The sequence below is a fragment of the Pristiophorus japonicus genome, chromosome 5 (assembly GCF_044704955.1).
Source record: "Pristiophorus japonicus isolate sPriJap1 chromosome 5, sPriJap1.hap1, whole genome shotgun sequence".
Classification (NCBI taxonomy): Eukaryota; Metazoa; Chordata; class Chondrichthyes; family Pristiophoridae; genus Pristiophorus; species Pristiophorus japonicus.
This window is the reverse complement of record NC_091981.1, coordinates 226,494,314-226,511,783: the sequence shown is the minus strand read 5'-3', so window position 1 is coordinate 226,511,783 and position 17,470 is coordinate 226,494,314. Positions and strand designations below refer to the sequence as shown.

Below are 17,470 nucleotides of genomic sequence, written 5' to 3'. Positions count from 1 at the left end.
TGTTACAGAACTAGTAATCCCGAGGCCTGGACTAATGATCCGGAGACATTAATTCAAACCCCACCACAGCAAATGGGGAATTTAAATTCAGTTAATTAAATAAATCTGGAATGAAAAGCTAGTATCAGTATTAATAACCATGAAACTATCAGGTTGTTGTTCAAAACCCATCTGGTTCACTGATGCCCTTCAGGGAAGGAAATCTGCTGTCCTTACCCGGTCTGGCCTACATGTGACTTCGGGCCCACAGCAATGTGATTGACTGTTAACTGCCCTTTGAAATGGCTCAGTTGCCAAGGAGGCGGCTCAGCACCACCAAGGGCAGTTAAGGATGGGCAGTAAATACTGGCCTTAGCAGCAACACCTACATCCCATGAACGAATAAATAAAATAAAAAAATCAAAGTTCTTATTCTCACTGGGAGATCAATGAGTGGAATAGGCTAGCAGATAGAATAGTGGAGGCAAAATCTCTGGATTCATTTAAAAAGCAATTTGAATCTGTAGTGAGGGGACTTTGGAATCTTTCTAGATGGATGAAGTAAGATGGTTGGAATAGCCTTCCTCATCCATCATTATCTTGTGGGGACAGTACACCAAACACTCTCTCATTCACTGGCACTGCTGGCGGCTCAGACTTGGCTGCTGGATTTCTCATTCCCATTCATCTAATCATGCTGATCATGGACCTCATACTGCGCTGTTTGGAGATTTGTAACATTAATAAGTACACCAAACTGTTTCCACTGGCATAAGGACCAGTAACCAGAGGGGACAGATTTAAGATAATTGACAAAAGAACCAGAAGGGAAATGAGAATTGTTTTACACAGCGTTCTAATTGGAATGTGCTGCCTGAAAGGACAGTGGAAATAGATTTAGTATTAACTTTCAAAAGGGAATTGGATACATACTTGAAAAGTAAATATTTGCAGGGCTATGAGGAAAGAGCATGGGAAGTGAGATTAATCAGATAACTCTTTCAAAGAGCTAGCACATGCAGGATGAGCCAAATGGCCTACTTCTGTGCTGTATGATTCTATGGTCACCGTAGATCAGAGCTGAATCTGAGGAGATTTCCCTGCCTTAGACCAACTTGTCCTGCGTGCACTGGTTCCAATTCTGAGCTGGGTAAGTGCACCCATGGAACTCCAGTCCAACTACCCCAGAATCCTTGTGGGGGAGGGGAGGGGGGGAGGGGGTGTTGATATGTCCGCATGAATGAAGAGAGGGGGAGGAATTGACTGGAAGTAGCAGGTTGAGAGCAGAACAGAGCACAGTAATTGAAATTCCTGTTCCTCTGTGGCAAGTACCACTTTTCATTTGTTTTATGTATTTTAAGTCACGGGGCAGTTTGAGTACATGGTGCTTACTGTCGAATACATTGCCACATTAAGCTTGTGGGTACATTAGAGCACACAATGGGAACTATGGGGTCAAAACTTGGCTTGCTTACATGAGTAATATCAGTGCAATCTGGGTGGAATCAGCCAAATCTGTGCAAAAGATCCAGGCATTTTAAACGTGTGTTACACCCAGAAGCACTTGCGTTCATGTTTTCCTCGATCTTTTATGCTGGTTCAAGATTCATTTTGCCCAAATTAGGCTCTGCCCACAAAACTGGCCATGCCCACAAGTTAGAAGTGTAAGATTCCGTGGATTTTGCTGGTTCGGGAAGGCTCTTGAAATTGCGCTAGTTCCTGAGGCACACAGGTACTAGTAGGCACATTTTAAAAGTAATCATATTTAATTTATTAAGAAATTGAATGGTGTACACCAGTGAAACTAGTAAATGTTTAGTCTATCTACAAGATGCACTGCAGCAATTCGACACGGCTTCTTTGGCAGCACTTCCCAGACCCGTGACCTCTACCACCTAGAAGGACAAGAGCAGCAGGTGCATGGGAACACCATCACTTCCACGTTCCCCTCTAAGTCACATACCATCCTGACTTGGAAATATATCACCGTTCCTTCATCGTTGCTGGGTCAAAATCCTGGAACTCCCTCCCTAACAGCATTGTGGGAGTACCTTCATTGCGGACTACAGTGGTTCGAGAAGACAGCTCACCACCACTTTCTCGAGGGTAATTAGGGATGGGAGATAAATGCTGGCCTTGTCAGTGCTGCCCACATCCCATGAACATATTTTTTTTAAAGTAGTGTTTTTAAAATTCATTATCAGTGATTTTAAATGTGGTTACTCACTGGTCTATAGATGTCACACTGTAATGCAGGTGTTCTAAGGCGAGTTCAAGGGCAGAAACCTCCCGTAGGGCAGAAGGGACACCTTTTAATAAAATGCTGATCTTTGGAAATAAACCCATTTTCAGTTGAATTAATAAACTGCACCAGGTTGCCACTCTTAAATACATCAAGGAATACCTTTTTAATGGAAAGAGAATGAACAATAAAAAATTACAATGTACTATGCTGTCCAATTGTGCAGGTTTATGGAAGATTTTACATTTGCAAATAAATTTTAGGGGAAACTTGAACTGTAACCTAATTGGCACATTTTGGACACAATTTCCCAATTGTGCCCAAAGAGGAAACTCTGCCCTTACATGTTTTTGGGTGTTGGAGTAACTTGGTGGTGTATCTGGGGTTCAGGAAGATAGTAAAAGTCCTGCATATGGGAGGCGACTTTCAGGTTGGGTTGTTGATGTATATCATTTTTTTTTTTAATTGCAATAGGGAAAGGAAGGTGAGGTGGTATGGTAGTGTAGTGGTGATCTTACTGGAAGTATAACTCAGAGGCCTGGACTAATCAAGAAATTGTGAATTCAAATCCCACCATGGAAGATTGAGAATTTGAAAAAAAAACGGTATCAGTTATATTTAAAAAAGGGAGCATGAAGTTCTTGGATTGTTGTAAGAATTCATCAGGCTCACTATTACTATTTAGTGAAGAAAACATTACCCAGTCTGGCCTATTTGTGACTGCAGTCCCACACCAATGTGTCTGTGTCTTCACTGCCCTCTGAAATCGTGTAACAAGCCACTGCATTGTATCAAAGCACTACAAAGTAGTTGGCCTACCAGGACTTTCTGAGGGCAACTAGGTGATAGATTGTAGGCCAAGTAGTTGGTCAGAAAAGAACCTCAACTTCATTGTTAATATAACTAAATGAGTGTTCACATACCTCTGTATAAATATCTTACTTTGGGACTGTAAACTCATTTATTATTTCCCAACAGAATGAACAGATTAAACTCTCTGCCAAGAGGATTTGGGTCTCTGCCAGCATTGGAGGTGCTTGATTTGACATACAACAATTTGAATGAGAATGCTCTACCTGGCAACTTCTTCTACCTCAGTAGGAAACTATTTTTTAAACTTTTTTATTTGTGCTTATCTATATTGACCAGCAATAGAAGTAAAATTAGGTAGCAAAGTTTCCACTATATGAATTCTGGTATGTTTTGGGCTCTTGCTCCTTTAACTAGTTGTCGGTATGGAAGACAATTGAAAGGGGTGCACTTTGGTTGCATTAAATTGAAAATTGGCATCAGACCTTGTGAAAATTAATACAATAGGTTATATAGGTTGTTGGTTGTGCTTTACAAACTACAAATGCTGCCTTATAAAGTCCTATAACATGATGTATATATTATTCTGCAGGTCCCTCATTGTAATTGGGTGCAAGGCCCTAGGTCTTGCATTGTGCTATCATAATCTTGTAACCACTGTGCACCGGTTTTGAAAATTGTTTTAATATGAAATTATTTAGTAGTGACTTGGAGCAAATGATTGCAATTCAGAATTGAGTTTTACTCTGTTAATGTCATTTAAATGACAGGATTCTGACTTCATGAAGCTTATGCCTTAACCATGTCTCTTTTTATACATTCACCATATGAGTACAGCAGCATATTCTAATTATGCAAAGGTTTATTTTTTCTAATGTCACATGGAGTCAGACTTTTGCTTTGCATCATTATCTAGTTATTTAATCACTCCTCCCTTCCACCCAATCACAGACCTTCCCTTTTTGTTCTTTCCTTCCCTCCCCCCTTTCCCTCTGTACGTGCTTAAAACCTGTTGCTTCTCTAACTTTTTCCAGTTCTGATGAAAGGTCATCGACCTGAAATATTAACTCTGTTTCTCTCGCCACAGATGCTGCCTGACCTACTGTATGTCCAGCACTTTCTGCTTTTATTTCCAGCTTCCGCAATATTTTGCTTTTGTATTCATTTTCTTTTAATTGCTAAGTCTGCATCCTGGCATTTGTTTACAAACCCTTTTTATGATTAAAATGCAATTGGTATCATTTTAATAAATACCTACCTTGATATCTAAAGAAATCAAAAATACTAGGTCATTAAAATTTTTTAAACCCTCTCTTGCATGACTAGAAATTACATGTCCAGTTCCTATTTGTCATTTATACTATTTACAGTGCTTTATTCCAGTGGAAAACCAGGTTAAATTGTTGATCAGTAAATTGAAATTCCATTTTGAATTATAGGGCTAGAATTTCCTATCTGCCGGCCAGCGCCCGATTGCCGCCCAAAAGACTGGGAAAATTATCACTGGCGAAAACTTCCCCCCAAAAAATGTAAAAATCCGCCGAGCAAAAAACATTCTGGGCGAAAAAGTACAAATTAGGGTCCATTGGGCGGTTCCTAAGCAAAATGGGCGATTAAAAAAATTTAAAAGCCCGAGGCTGCGGGTTGGGCCTAAAAGCAGAAAAACAATAAAAATAATTTTTCAAAAAACATCATCTAAAAATTCAAAAAAACATTCCCAAGACACTTGTAAACTAAATAACCGCAACAGATTTTTAAAATAATTAGTAAAAAACCTACCACTAACCTTTTTCTTGGAGACCTACTCGCCTACCGCCCAGCTCCACTGATCCTCATGGGCGTTTTTAAAAAAAAACTCAGTTACGGGTCACCGCTGAGCCAAATATGGCGCCAGGGCGATCTCCGGACCATGCACGCCGGCGGTCCGCTCCCCAGCAGTACCTCGAAACCGCCGGCGTAACTCAGGTAAGGAATTTCTCGCTTACCTGATTACCGCCCACAATACCACCCAGAAACCAGGCGGTAAGCCATTGGAAATTCCAGCCCATAATGTTGTGAGCTATATTTTAGCCTTGACACCTTTTCCCCCCGCCATTACTCAGTATTCTGAGCACAATCAATTTATAACTATCTGTATACTTGGTAGGAATGCGCACATCTACCTCAACAGAACTGCTTTGGATCTTTGCAGATAATATCCCTGGTATCTCACACTATTTACTGCTGGAATCTTACAGCACAGAAGGAGGCCCTTTGGCTAATTGTGCATGTGCCAGCTCTGTGGAAGAGCTGTCCAATTTAGTCCACACCCCAGCTTTTCCCCCCAAAATCTGCAATTAGTCCTCTTCAAGAACATGTCCAAATTCTTTTTGAAAGTTCCTATGAAATCTGATTCCACCACCCTTTCAGATCCAGATCTTAACAAACCTCTGTGTGAATTCATATCTCTAATTCCTTTTGCCAATTATTTTAAATCTATGACCTCTGGATACTGACCCACTTGCCAGAAGCAACAGTTTCTCCCTACTTACTCAATCATAATTTTAAATACCTCTATTAGGTCTCCCCTTAATCTTCTATTATCTAAGGAGAACAATCCCAGCTTCTTCAATCGCTCCATATAACTGAAGCTCCTGATCCCTGGTAAAAATCAGTGCAGTCGTGAGAAATGATACTGGCTCAGAAGATCAAGACGTAGAATCTGTTTGGGTGGAGATAAGAACTAATCAGGGAAATAAGTCACTGGTGGGAGTAGTCTATAGGCCCCATAACAGTAGCTACACAGTAGGACAGAATATAAATTAATAAATAATGGAGGTTTGTAAGAAAGGTACGGCAATAATCATGGGCGATTTTAATCTTCATATTGATTGGACAAATCAAATTGGCAAAGGTAGCCTTGAGGAAGAGTTCATTGAGTGTATTCGGGATGGTTTCTTAGAACAATATGTTGTGGAACCAACCAGGGAGCAGACTATTTTAGATCTGGTAATGTATAATGAGACTGGATTAATTAATGATCTTGGAGTAAAGGATATTCTTGGGAATAGTAATTATAGCATGGTAGAATTTCAAATTCAGTTTGAGGGTGAGAAAGTTGGTTCTCAAACTAGTGTCCTGAACTTAAATAAAGGCAATCACAAAGGTTATGAAGGCATAGTTGGCTAAAGTGGACTGGGAAAATAAATTAAAGGATAAGACAGTCTCTTCTTCTCTTAGGCAGTTCCCCGGAGTCGAGGATGACTTTCTTCCACACTAAAATGAGTTTGAAGGTGACTGATGAGACCAATGCGGGATCTACAGTCTCTGTCACAAGTGGGGCAGACGGTGGTTGGAGGAATGGGTGTGGTGCTTGATTTGTCGTATGCTCCTTCTGCTGCTTGTCCTTGGCTTCCACGTGCTCCCAACGAAGAGACTCGAGGTGTTCGGCGCCTACTCGGATGCTTCTCCTACACTTTGAGCTGTCTTGGGCCAGGGATTCCCAAGAGTCGATGGGAATGTTACAGTTTTTTCAAGGAGGCTTTGAGGGTGTCCTTGAAGCATTTTCTCTGCTCTCCTGGGACTCGCTTGCCGTGACGTAGCTCGGAGTAGAGTGCTTGTTTCGGGAGTTTAATATCGGGCATGCGAACAATGAGGCCCGTCCATCGGAACTGATCGAACATGGTCAATGCCTTGATGCTGGAGATGTTGGCCTGAGAGAGAACGCTGACGTTGGTACGCCTAGCCTGCCAATGGATTGCAGGATTTTGCGGAGGCAGGGTTGGTGGTACTTCTCCAGTGCTTTGAGGTGCGTGCTGTACATAGTCCATGTCTCTGAAGCATGTAAGAGGGCGGGCATCACTACTGCTGTGTAGACCGTGAGCTTGGTGCAGGGTTTTAGATACTGGTCTTCGAACACTCTTTTCCTGCGGCACACTGAAGGCGATGTTTGACTTCGTCATCGATGTCTGCCCTTACTGATAGTAAGCTCCCAAGTTATGGGAAGTGGTCCACATTGTCCAAGATCTATTGATGGATCTTGATAATCGGGGAGCAGTACCGTGTGGTGGGGGCAGGTTGGTAGAGAATCTTTGTCTCACTGATGGTTAATGTAAGGCCCAGACTCTCGTATGCTTCAGTGAAGGTGTCAATGCTGGTTTGGAGTTTGGCCTCCGAGTGTGCACAAATGCAAGCATCGTCTGCATACTGTAATTCGATGACCGAGGTTGGAACAACCTTGGATGTGGACTGGAGGCGTTGGAGGTTGAACAATTTCCCGCTTGTCCTGTAGATTAACTCCACTCCAGTGGGGAGCTTGTTAAAGGTGAGATGAAGCATTGAAGCGAGGAAGATTGAGAAGAACGTTGATGTGATGACACAGCCTTGCTTGACCCCGGTCTGCACTGGAATTGGATCTGTGGTGGATCCGTTGGTAAGAATCACGGCTTGCATGTCATCGTGAAGCGGGCGGAGGATGGTGACAGATTTTTGAGGCGAGCCAAATTTGAGAAGGACACTGCATAATCCCTTACAGTTGACAAAAAGGCCTTCGACTCTGAGGTCAAAGAAAGCCATGTACAGAGGTTAATGCTGCTTCCCTACATTTTTCTTGCATTTATTGCGCGGTGAAGATCATGTCCGTTGTGCCCCTTAATGGGTGGAATCCGGATTGCAATTCTGCGAGGAGCTCTTCAGCCACTGGGAGGAGCTGATTGAGGAGGTTTCTTGCGATGATTTTCCCTGCGGCAGACAGGAAGGAAACTCCTCTAATTACCGCAATCGGACTTGTCACCTTTCTTGAAGTTGGTCACGATTATGGCGTCTCTGGGATCCCTAGCAGATAAGGGAGATGAGGTCCTGGATTCGCGCTGAGTACTTTTACGCCATGCTACAATACTTCGGCGGGGATTCCATCTTCTCCTGAGGCCTTGTTATTTTTCACTTGTCAGATGGCCTTTTCAACCTCCTGCTGGGCTGGGACTGTGTCGAGGATGTGGGTGGTAGCCTGCTGTGGGGTGGAGTCAAGGACATTCACGTAAAAGACAAAGTCTTGGTTAAGGAGATCTTCAAAGTGCTCCTTTCAGCGGGCTCTGTCCTTGATGAGGACCTCTCCATTCTTGGCTCTCAGTGGAATAGGACCTTGGGTGCTTGGGCCGTAGGTTGTCTTGACTGCACCAAAAAATCCATGCACATCGTGATTGCTGGCTAGTTACTGGATCTCCTGCGCTTTTTCCACCCACCATCTGTTCTTTAGGTCACGAGTTTTTTGTTTTATATCGGACTTCAGATGTGGGAAGAATGTTCCCGATGTTGGGGAAGTCCAGAACCAGGGGACACAGTCTTAGGATAAGGGGTAGGCCATTTAGGACTGAGATGAGGAGAAACTTCTTCACTCAGAGAGTTGTTAACCTGTGGAATTCCCTGCCGCAGAGAGTTGTTGATGCCAGTTCATTGGATGTATTCAAGAGGGAATTAGATATGGCCCTTACGGCTAAAGGGATCAAGGGGTATGGAGAGAAAACAGGAAAGGGGTACTGAGGTGAAGGATCAGCCATGATCTTATTGAATGATGGTGCAGGCTCGAAGGGCCGAATGGCCTACTCCTGCACCTATTTTCTATGTTTCTATGTAGATCTGCTTTATTTCACTCGAGTTGTATTGTTGTTTCCAATTCAAAAATGCCTTGCGTTTGCGGTTTATTCGCTCCTGGATCTCCCGATCATTCTCATCGAACCAATCTTGATGCTTTCTGGTAGAGTAATCAAGAGAGATAAATAGATAAGCAGTGGCAGTCATTTAAGGAAATATTCCATAACTCTCAGCAAATATATATTCCAGTAAGAAAGAAAGACTCCAAGAGAAAGATAAACCATCTGTGGCTAACTAAGGAAGTAAAGGATGGTATCAAATTGAAAACAAAAGCATACAATGTTGCGAAGATTAGTGGAAGGCCAGAGGATTAGGAATTTTTTAGAAACCAACAAAGGACGACACAAAAAAATAATAGAGGGAGAAGATAGATTATGAGAGTAAACTAGCAAGAAATATAAAAACTGACAGTAAGATATATAAAAAGAAAGAGGTTAGCTAAAGTAAATGTTGGTCGCTTAGAGGATGAGACTGGGGAATTAATAATGGGAAACAGAGAAATGGCAGAGACTTTGAACAAATATTTTGTATCGGTCTTCATGGTAGAAGACACTAAAAGCATCCCTATAATTGATAATCAAGGGACTTTTGGGAGGGGGGGGAACTTAAAACAATCACTATCACTAGAGAATATGTACCAGGCAAACTAATGGAACTCAAGATGGACAAGCCCCCTAGACCTGATGGCCTGCATCCTAGAGTCTTAAAAGAAGTGGCTGCAGAGATAGTGGATGCATTGGTTGTAATCTACCAAAATTCCCAGGGTCCTGGAGATTACCAGCAGATTGGAAAGCCTCAAAAGAAAGGAGAGAGACAGAAAGCAGGAAACTACAGACCAGTTAGCCTAATATCTGTCATTGGAAAAATGCTGGGTCCATTATTAAGGAAGTAGCAGCAGGACATTTAGAAAATCATAATACAGTCAAGTAGAGTCGGCATGGTTTTATGAGAGGGAAATCATGTTTGACAAATTTGCTAGAGTTCTTTGAGGATGCAACAAGCAGGGTAGAAAGAAACATTGAAACATAGAAAATAGGTGCAGTGGTAGGCCATTTGGCCCTTCGAGCCTGCACCACCATTCAATATGATCATGGTTGATCATGCAACTTCAGTACCCCATTCCTGCTTTCTCTCCATGCCCCTTGATCCCTTTAGCCGTAAGGGCCACATCTAACTCCCTTTTGAATATATCTGACGAATTGGCCTCAATAACCTTCTGTGGTAGAGAATGCCACAGGTTCACAATTCTCTGAGTGAAGAAGTTTCTCTTCATCTTGATCCTAAATGGCTTACCCCTTATCCTTAGACTGTGACCCCTGGTTCTGGACTTGCCCAACATCGGGAACATTCTTCCTGCATCTAACCTGTCCAATTCCGTCAGAATTTTATATGTTTCTATGAGATCCCCTCTCATTCTTCTAAATTCCAGTGAATATAAGCCTAGTCGATCCAGTCTTTCTTCATATGTCAGGCCTACCATCCCGGAAATCAGTCTAGTGAACCTTCGCTGCACTCCCTCAATAGCAAGAATGTCATTCCTCAGATTAGGAGACCAAAACTGAACACAATATTCAAGGTGTGGCCTCACCAAGGCCCTGTACAACTGCAGAAAGAACTCCCTGCTCCTCTACTCAAATCCTCTCGCTATGAAGGCCAACATGTCTTTTGCCGCCTTCATCGCCTGCTGTACCTGCATGCCAACTTTCAATGACTTACCATGACACCCAGGTCTCGTTGCACCTCCCCTTATCCTAATCTGTCAACATTCAGATAATATTCTGCCTTCCTGTTTTTGCCCCCAAAGTGGATAACCTCACATTTATCTACATTATACTGCATCTGCCATGCGTTTGCCCACTCACCTAACCTGTCCAAGTCACCCTGCAGCCTCTTAGCCGCACAGCTCACATTGCCACCCAGCTTAGTGTCATCTGCAAACTTGGAGATATTACATTCAATTCCTTCGTCTAAATCATTAATGTATATTGTAAATAGCTGGGGTCCCAGCACTGAACCTTGCGGTACCCCACTAGACACTGCCTGTCTTGCTGAAAAGGACCCGTTTATTCCTACTCTTTGCTTCCTGTCTGCCAACCAGTTCTCTATCCACGTCAATACATTACCCCCAATACCATGTGCTTTAATTTTGCGCACTACTCTCTTGTGTGGGACCTTGTCAAAAGACTTTTGAAAGTCAAAATACACCACATCCACTGGTTCTCCCTTGTCCACTCTACTCGTTACATCCTCAAAAAATTCGAGAAGATTTGTCAAGCATGATTTCCCTTTCATAAATCCATACTGACTTGGACCGATCCAGTCACTGTTTTCCAAATGCGCTGCTATTACATCTTTAATAATTGATTCCAATATTTTCCCCACTACCAATGTCAGGCTAACCGGTCTATAATTCCCTGTTTTCTCTCTCCCTCCTTTTTTAAAAAGTGGGGTTACATTAGCTACCCTCCAGTCCATAGAAACTGATCCAGAGTTTATAGAATGTTGGAAAAGGACCAATGCGTCCACTATTTCGAGGGCCACTTCCTTAAGTACCCTGGGATGCAGACTATCAGGCCCTGGGGATTTATCGGCCTTCAATCCCATCAATTTCCCGAACACAATTTCCTGACGAATAAAGATTTCCTTCTGTTCCTCCTTCTCGCTAGACCCTCGGTCCCCTAGTATTTCCGAAAGGTTATTTTTGTCTACCTTTGTGAAGACAGAAACAAAGTATTTGTTCAATTGGTCTGCCATTTCTTTGTTCCCCATTATAAAGGGGAACCAGTAGATGTGTATTTGGATTATCAGAAGGCATTCAATAAGGAGCCACATAAAAGGTTACTTCACAAGATAAGAGCTCACTGGGGTAATAGATTAGCATGGATAGCGGTTTGGCTAACTAACAGAAAACAGAGTGGGGATAAATGGGTCATTTTCAGGTTGCAAATTTTAACTAGTGAGGTGCCACGGGGATCAGTTCTGGGGCCTCAACTATTTACAATTGATATTAATGACTTGGATGAAGGGACTGAGTGTAATAGAAACACAGAAAATAGATGCAGGAGTAGGCCATTTGGCCCTTTGAGCCTGCACCACCATTCAATAAGAGCATGGCTGATCATTCCCTCAGTACCCCTTTCCTGTTTTCTCCCCTTAGCCGTAAGGACCATATCTAACTCCCTCTTGAATATATCCAATGAACTGGCATCAGCAATCTCTGCGGCAGGGAATTCCACAGGTTACAACTCTCTGAGTGAACAAGTTTCTCCTCATCTCAGTCCTATATGGCCTGGCCCTTATCCTAAGACTGTGTCCCCTGGTTCGGGACTTCCCCAAGATCGGGAGCATTCTTCCCGCATCTAACCTGTCCAGTCTAATCAGAATCTTATACGTTTCTATGAGATCCCCTCTCATCCTTCTAAACTCCAATGTATAAAGGCCCAGTTGATCCAGTCTCTCCTCATATGTCACTCCTGCCATCCCGGGAATCAGTCTGGTGAACCTTCGCTGCACTCCCTCAATAGCAAAAACGTACTTCCTCAGCTTAGGTGACCAAAACTGAACACAATATTCCAGGTGAGGCCTCACCAGGGGCCTGTACAACTGCAGTAAGACCTCCCTGCTCCTATACTCAAACTCCCTAGCTATGAAGGTCAACAAACCATTTACTTTCTTCACCGCCTGTTGTACCTGTATGCCAGCTTTCAATGACTGATGAACCATGACACCCAGGTCTCGTTGCACCTCTCCTTTCCTAATCTGCCGCCATTCAGATAATAATCTGTCTTCCTTTTTTTGCCCCCAAAGTGGATAACCTCACATTTATCCACATTATACTGCATCTGCCATGCATTTTCCCACTCACCTAACCTGTCCAAATCACTCTGCAGCCTCCTAGCGTCCCCCTCACAGCTCACACTGCCACCCAGTTAAGGTCATCTGCAAACTTGGAGTTATTACACTCAATTCCTTCATCCAAATCATTGATGTATATTGTAAAGAGCTGGGATCCCAGCACTGAGCCCTGCGGCACTCCACTAGTCACTGCCTGCCATTCTGAAAAGGACCAGTTTATCCCGACTCTCTGCTTCCTGTCTGCCAACCAGTTCTCTATCCACGTCAGTATATTACCCCCAATACAATGTGCTTTAATTTTGTACACCAATTTCTTGTGTGGGACCTTGTCAAAAGCCTTTTGAAAGTCCAAATACAGCACATCCACTGGTTCTCCCTTGTCCACTCTACTAGTTACATCCTCAAAAAATTCCAGAAGATTTGTCAAGCATGATTTCCCTTTCATAAATCCATGCTGACTTGGACTGATCTTGTTACTGCTTTCCAAATGTGCTGCTATTTCATCCTTAATGATTGATTCCAACATTTTCCCCACTACTGATGTCAGGCTAACCGGTCTATAATTACCCGCTTTCTCTCTTCCTCCCTTTTTTAAAAGTGGTGTTACATTAGCTACCCTCCAGTCCATAGGAACTGATCCAGAGTCGATGGACTGTTGGGACCTACGTTTGTCTTCACTAATCTTTTTCTCTTCACAGATCTATAGAAGCTTTTGCAGTCAGATTTTATGTTCCCGGCAAGCTTCTTCTTGTACTCTATTTTCCCCCTCTTAATTAAACCCATTGTCCTCCTCTGCTAAATTCTAAATTTCTCCCAGTCCTCAGGTTTGTTGCTTTTTCTGGCCAATTTATATGCCTCTTCCTTGGATTTAACACTCCTTAATTTCTCTTGTTAGCCACGGTTGAGCCACTTTCCCCGTTTTATTTTTACTCCAGACAGGGATGTACAATTGCTGAAGTTCATCCATGTGATCTTTAAATGTTTGCCATTGCCAATCCACCGTCAACCCTTTAAGTATCATTTGCCTGTTTATTCTAGCCAATTCACGCCTCATACCGTCGAAGTTAGCTTTCCTTAAGTTTAGGACCCTAGTTTCTGAATTAACTGTCACTTTCCATTTAATAAAGAATTCTACCATGTTATGGTCACTGTTCCCCAAGGGGCCTCGCACAACAATATTGCTAATTAGTACTTTCTCATTCCACAACACCCAGTCTAGAATGGCCAGCTCCCGAGTTGGTTCCTCGACATATTGGTCGAGAAAACCATCCCTAATACACTCCAGGAAATTCTCCTCCACCGCATTGCTACCAGTTTGGTTAGCCCAATCACTATGTAGATTAAAGTCACCCATGATAACTGCTGTACCTTTATTGCATGCATCCCTAATTTCTTGTATGATGCTGTCCCCAACCTTACGACTACTGTTTGGTGGTCTGTACACAACTCCCACTAGCGTTTTCTGCCCCTTGGTATTCCGCAGCTCCACCCATACCGATTCCACATCATCCAGGCTAATGTCCCTCCTTACTATTGCATTCATTTTCTCTTTAACCAGCAACGCCACCTTTTCCTCTCTGCCTATCCTTCCTGAATGTTGAATACTCCTGAATGTTGAATACCCCTGGATGTTGAGTTCCCAGCCTTGGTCACCCTGGAGCCATGTCTCCGTGATGCCAATTACATCGTATCCGTTAACTGCTATCTACGCAGTTAATTCGTCCACCTTATTCCGAATACTCCTCGCATTGATGCACAGAGCCTTCAGGCTTGTCTTTTTAACGCACTTTGCCCCTTTAGAATTTTGCTGTAATGTGTCCCTTTTGTTTTTTGCCTTGGGTTTCTCTGCCCTCCACTTTTACTATTCTCCTTTCTATCTTTTGCTTCTGCCTTCATTTTATTTCCCTTTGTCTCCCTGCATAGGTTCCCATCCCCCTGCCATGTTAGTTTAACTCCTCCCCAATAGCACTAGCAAACACTCCCCATAGGACATTGGTTCCGGTTCTGCCCAGGTGCAGACCGTCCGGTTTGTACTGGTCCCACCTACCCCAGAACCGGTTCCAATGCCCCAGGAATTTGAATCCCTCCCTTTTGTACCACTCCCCAAGCCACGTATTCATCTGAGCTATCCTGCGATTCGTACTTTGACTAGCACACGGCACTGGTAGCAATCCTGAGATTACTACTTTTGAGGTCCTACTTTTTAATTTAGCTCCTAGCTCCCTAAATTCGTCTCGTAGGACCTCATCCCGTTTTTACCTATATCATTGGTACCTAAGTGCACCATGACAACTGGCTGTTCACCCTCCCTTTTCAGAATGTCCTGCACCCGCTCCGAGACATCCTTGACCCTTGCACCAGGGAGGCAACATACCATTCTGGAATCTCAGTTGCGGCCGCAGAAACGCCTATCTATTCCCCTTACAATCGAATCCCCTATCACTATAGCTCTCCCACTCTTTTTCCTGCCCTCCTGTGCAGCAGTGCCACCCACGGTGCCATGAACTTGGCTGCTGCTGCCCTCCCCTGATGAGTCATCCCGCTCAACAGTACCCAAATCGGTGTATCTATTTTGCAGGGGGATGGCCACAGGGGACCCCTGCACTACCTTCCTTGCACTGCTCTTCCTGTTGGTCACCCATTTACTATCTGGCTGTGTACCCTTTACCTGCGGTGAGACTAACTCGCTAACCATGCTATTCACGTCATTCTCAGCATCGTGCACGCTCCAGAGTGATTCCACCCGCAGCTCCAGTGCCGCAATGCGGTCCGTCAGGAGATGGAGGCGGATATACTTCCCGCACACCTAGTCGTCAGGTACACCAGAAGCGTCCCTGATTTGTTACATAGTACAGGAGGAGCATAATATGTGTCCAAGCTCTCCTGCCATGACTTAACCCTTAGATTAACTTAATTTGGCAACAACAATGCTAAATGTTACTTACTGATATAGAAAAGAAAAAGAAAAACTACTTGCCAATCACTTACCCCCTTGGCTGTGACATTGCCTTTAGATTTCTTTCTGCTACTTTTTGCATCCCTGCTGCAGCTTCTCGCGGTTCCGACCTGAAAAATTTATACGAATCTACCTTGTGGGCCCGGAGGTTCGGAGACTTCTGGTCCTGGCCCTATATGCAAAGGCCTTCATAGATGCACACGTATCCCAGGATTGTGATCACTATTACACAGATGGTCTCCCACTGAAACACACACCACTTGCCCTACTTTGTTACCTAGATCTAGATCCGGCACTGCTTCTTTCCTCATTGGGCTAGATACATACTGGTTAAGAAAATTCTCCTCTACAATTTTAAGAACTCCTCACCCTCCTTTTACCATTACTCTTTTTTTTTTCTCCCCTGTCTATATTCGTGTAGTTGCAGTCCCCTACTATTACTGCTCTACTACTATTTTTACATTTCTCTGAAATTTGCCCATTGATTTGTTCCTCCATCTCCTCTCTATTTGCGTGTCTGCACCCAGCAATGTAACAGCTCCTTTTCTGTTCCTTAACTCTAACCAAATAGATTGAGGGCTAGGAATTCAGTATCGCCCGCTTTGAGGCAGTGCTGCCGCTGTGGTGCTACATTTAGCGCCGGGTGACATCTACCGCCTCAAAGTGAGATATTCAGTTGTATCGCCACAAGAGGAGAATTAAGGGCTAAGAGAAGCATTCCACACTCCTCTTAGGGTGCTAATGGAGCAATAGCGCAGGAGGCCTACTGAACTTTTTGGTGCTAGGATTCTGGCATCCTACCGCCTGAAAATGAAAAAAAATCCTGCTAAAAAATTTCATAAACCTCATGCACACTTCCCCACTGCTGCAACAATCAGGATTTTGTCCTGCCATTTTATCTTTATGGTAGTAAACAAAAGTGGAACTTTAATCCAGTTTACAGAGTACTCTGTGGATGTCCAAAGTGATTGATTGTATCCTCATTTACTGTATTATAGCATGAAACCATTTCAATTGATGTGTTTCTGCATTTAGAGTCTTGCCATCCAACTTTACAGTAAGTGGTGGCGTAACAGAGCGGAGACATGCTGCTGATCTAATTAGCTCATTCCCCTGTGCAAAAATTTTGAAGTAGCTTTGACATTTACCACTATAGAGCTCCCATAGTGACTTAAGAAGCTGTTAAAATGCACATGCAATAGTCGTTAACATTTATTTGTGTTTGGGACCAAATTCCATTTTTTTTTGTTGAGCAAAGCATTTGTTCCACCTGAAGTTTGAAACTACTGGCTGGGTATGTCAGCAGATACAAAGACTTGATTTATAGAAATCTGCTGCAAGATAAAATCTAGAAAATGGAGCAAAATTGACTTTGTAACTAGAGAACACTGTGCAAGTAGCTAGTGAGCAATGTGGTTAATGGCTTTCTATGAAAATCATGCTGTATTCATTCAAAAATAGGTAGAAGTTGTGTACTTCATACTAGGTTGTAGTAGCAAAGGCCATAAAGATTTGTAGGGAGCCAAGCTGATAACTGTGTTTTCATCTGTCCTTTTAGGGGCGGCAAGCATATACTATAACTGAAGTTATTAATTGTGTCAATACTTCGGGATGTGGTCACTTTCCTCACCCGAGTGTCAACACAGTAAACCAGTTTGACCTGCTTGTTGTTATTATTGGGCGCCCTGGGCATGTCAGACTTTTGCAAAGCTAAGGCTATTAATCAAGCTTGACTACTTTTATTGATCGGGCCTCAATGGTCTGGTTACATGCCACACTGTTTATATATTGCTGTTTAATTTGCAGCCACCTTGCGTGCACTCTATCTAAGTGACAACGATTTTGAAATGCTGCCGCCAGAAATTGCGAAACTCACGAAGCTGCAGATAGTAAGTAATTTATCTAAATTCTTGAAAAATCAATTCACTTTTGCAGCTCCTGTAAGTTCTGAATGAAGACCATTCGTACGGGTCTGGGGTTTATTTTGCTGGAATAAACCA

General features: G+C 43.2%; 1 protein-coding gene across 3 annotated transcripts in view; it reads left to right on the top strand.

Annotated features, from left to right (window-relative positions):
* The window catches only part of rsu1 (Ras suppressor protein 1), a 291,182-nt gene that overhangs the window by 150,407 nt on the left and 123,305 nt on the right, over positions 1 to 17,470 (top strand). For all 3 annotated transcript variants that reach the window (XM_070880064.1, XM_070880065.1, XM_070880066.1), the window contains exons 5-6: positions 3,200 to 3,318; positions 17,277 to 17,359. In XM_070880064.1, coding sequence (XP_070736165.1) covers positions 3,200 to 3,318; positions 17,277 to 17,359 — 202 coding nt within the window. The remainder of the gene's footprint in view (positions 1 to 3,199; positions 3,319 to 17,276; positions 17,360 to 17,470) is intronic.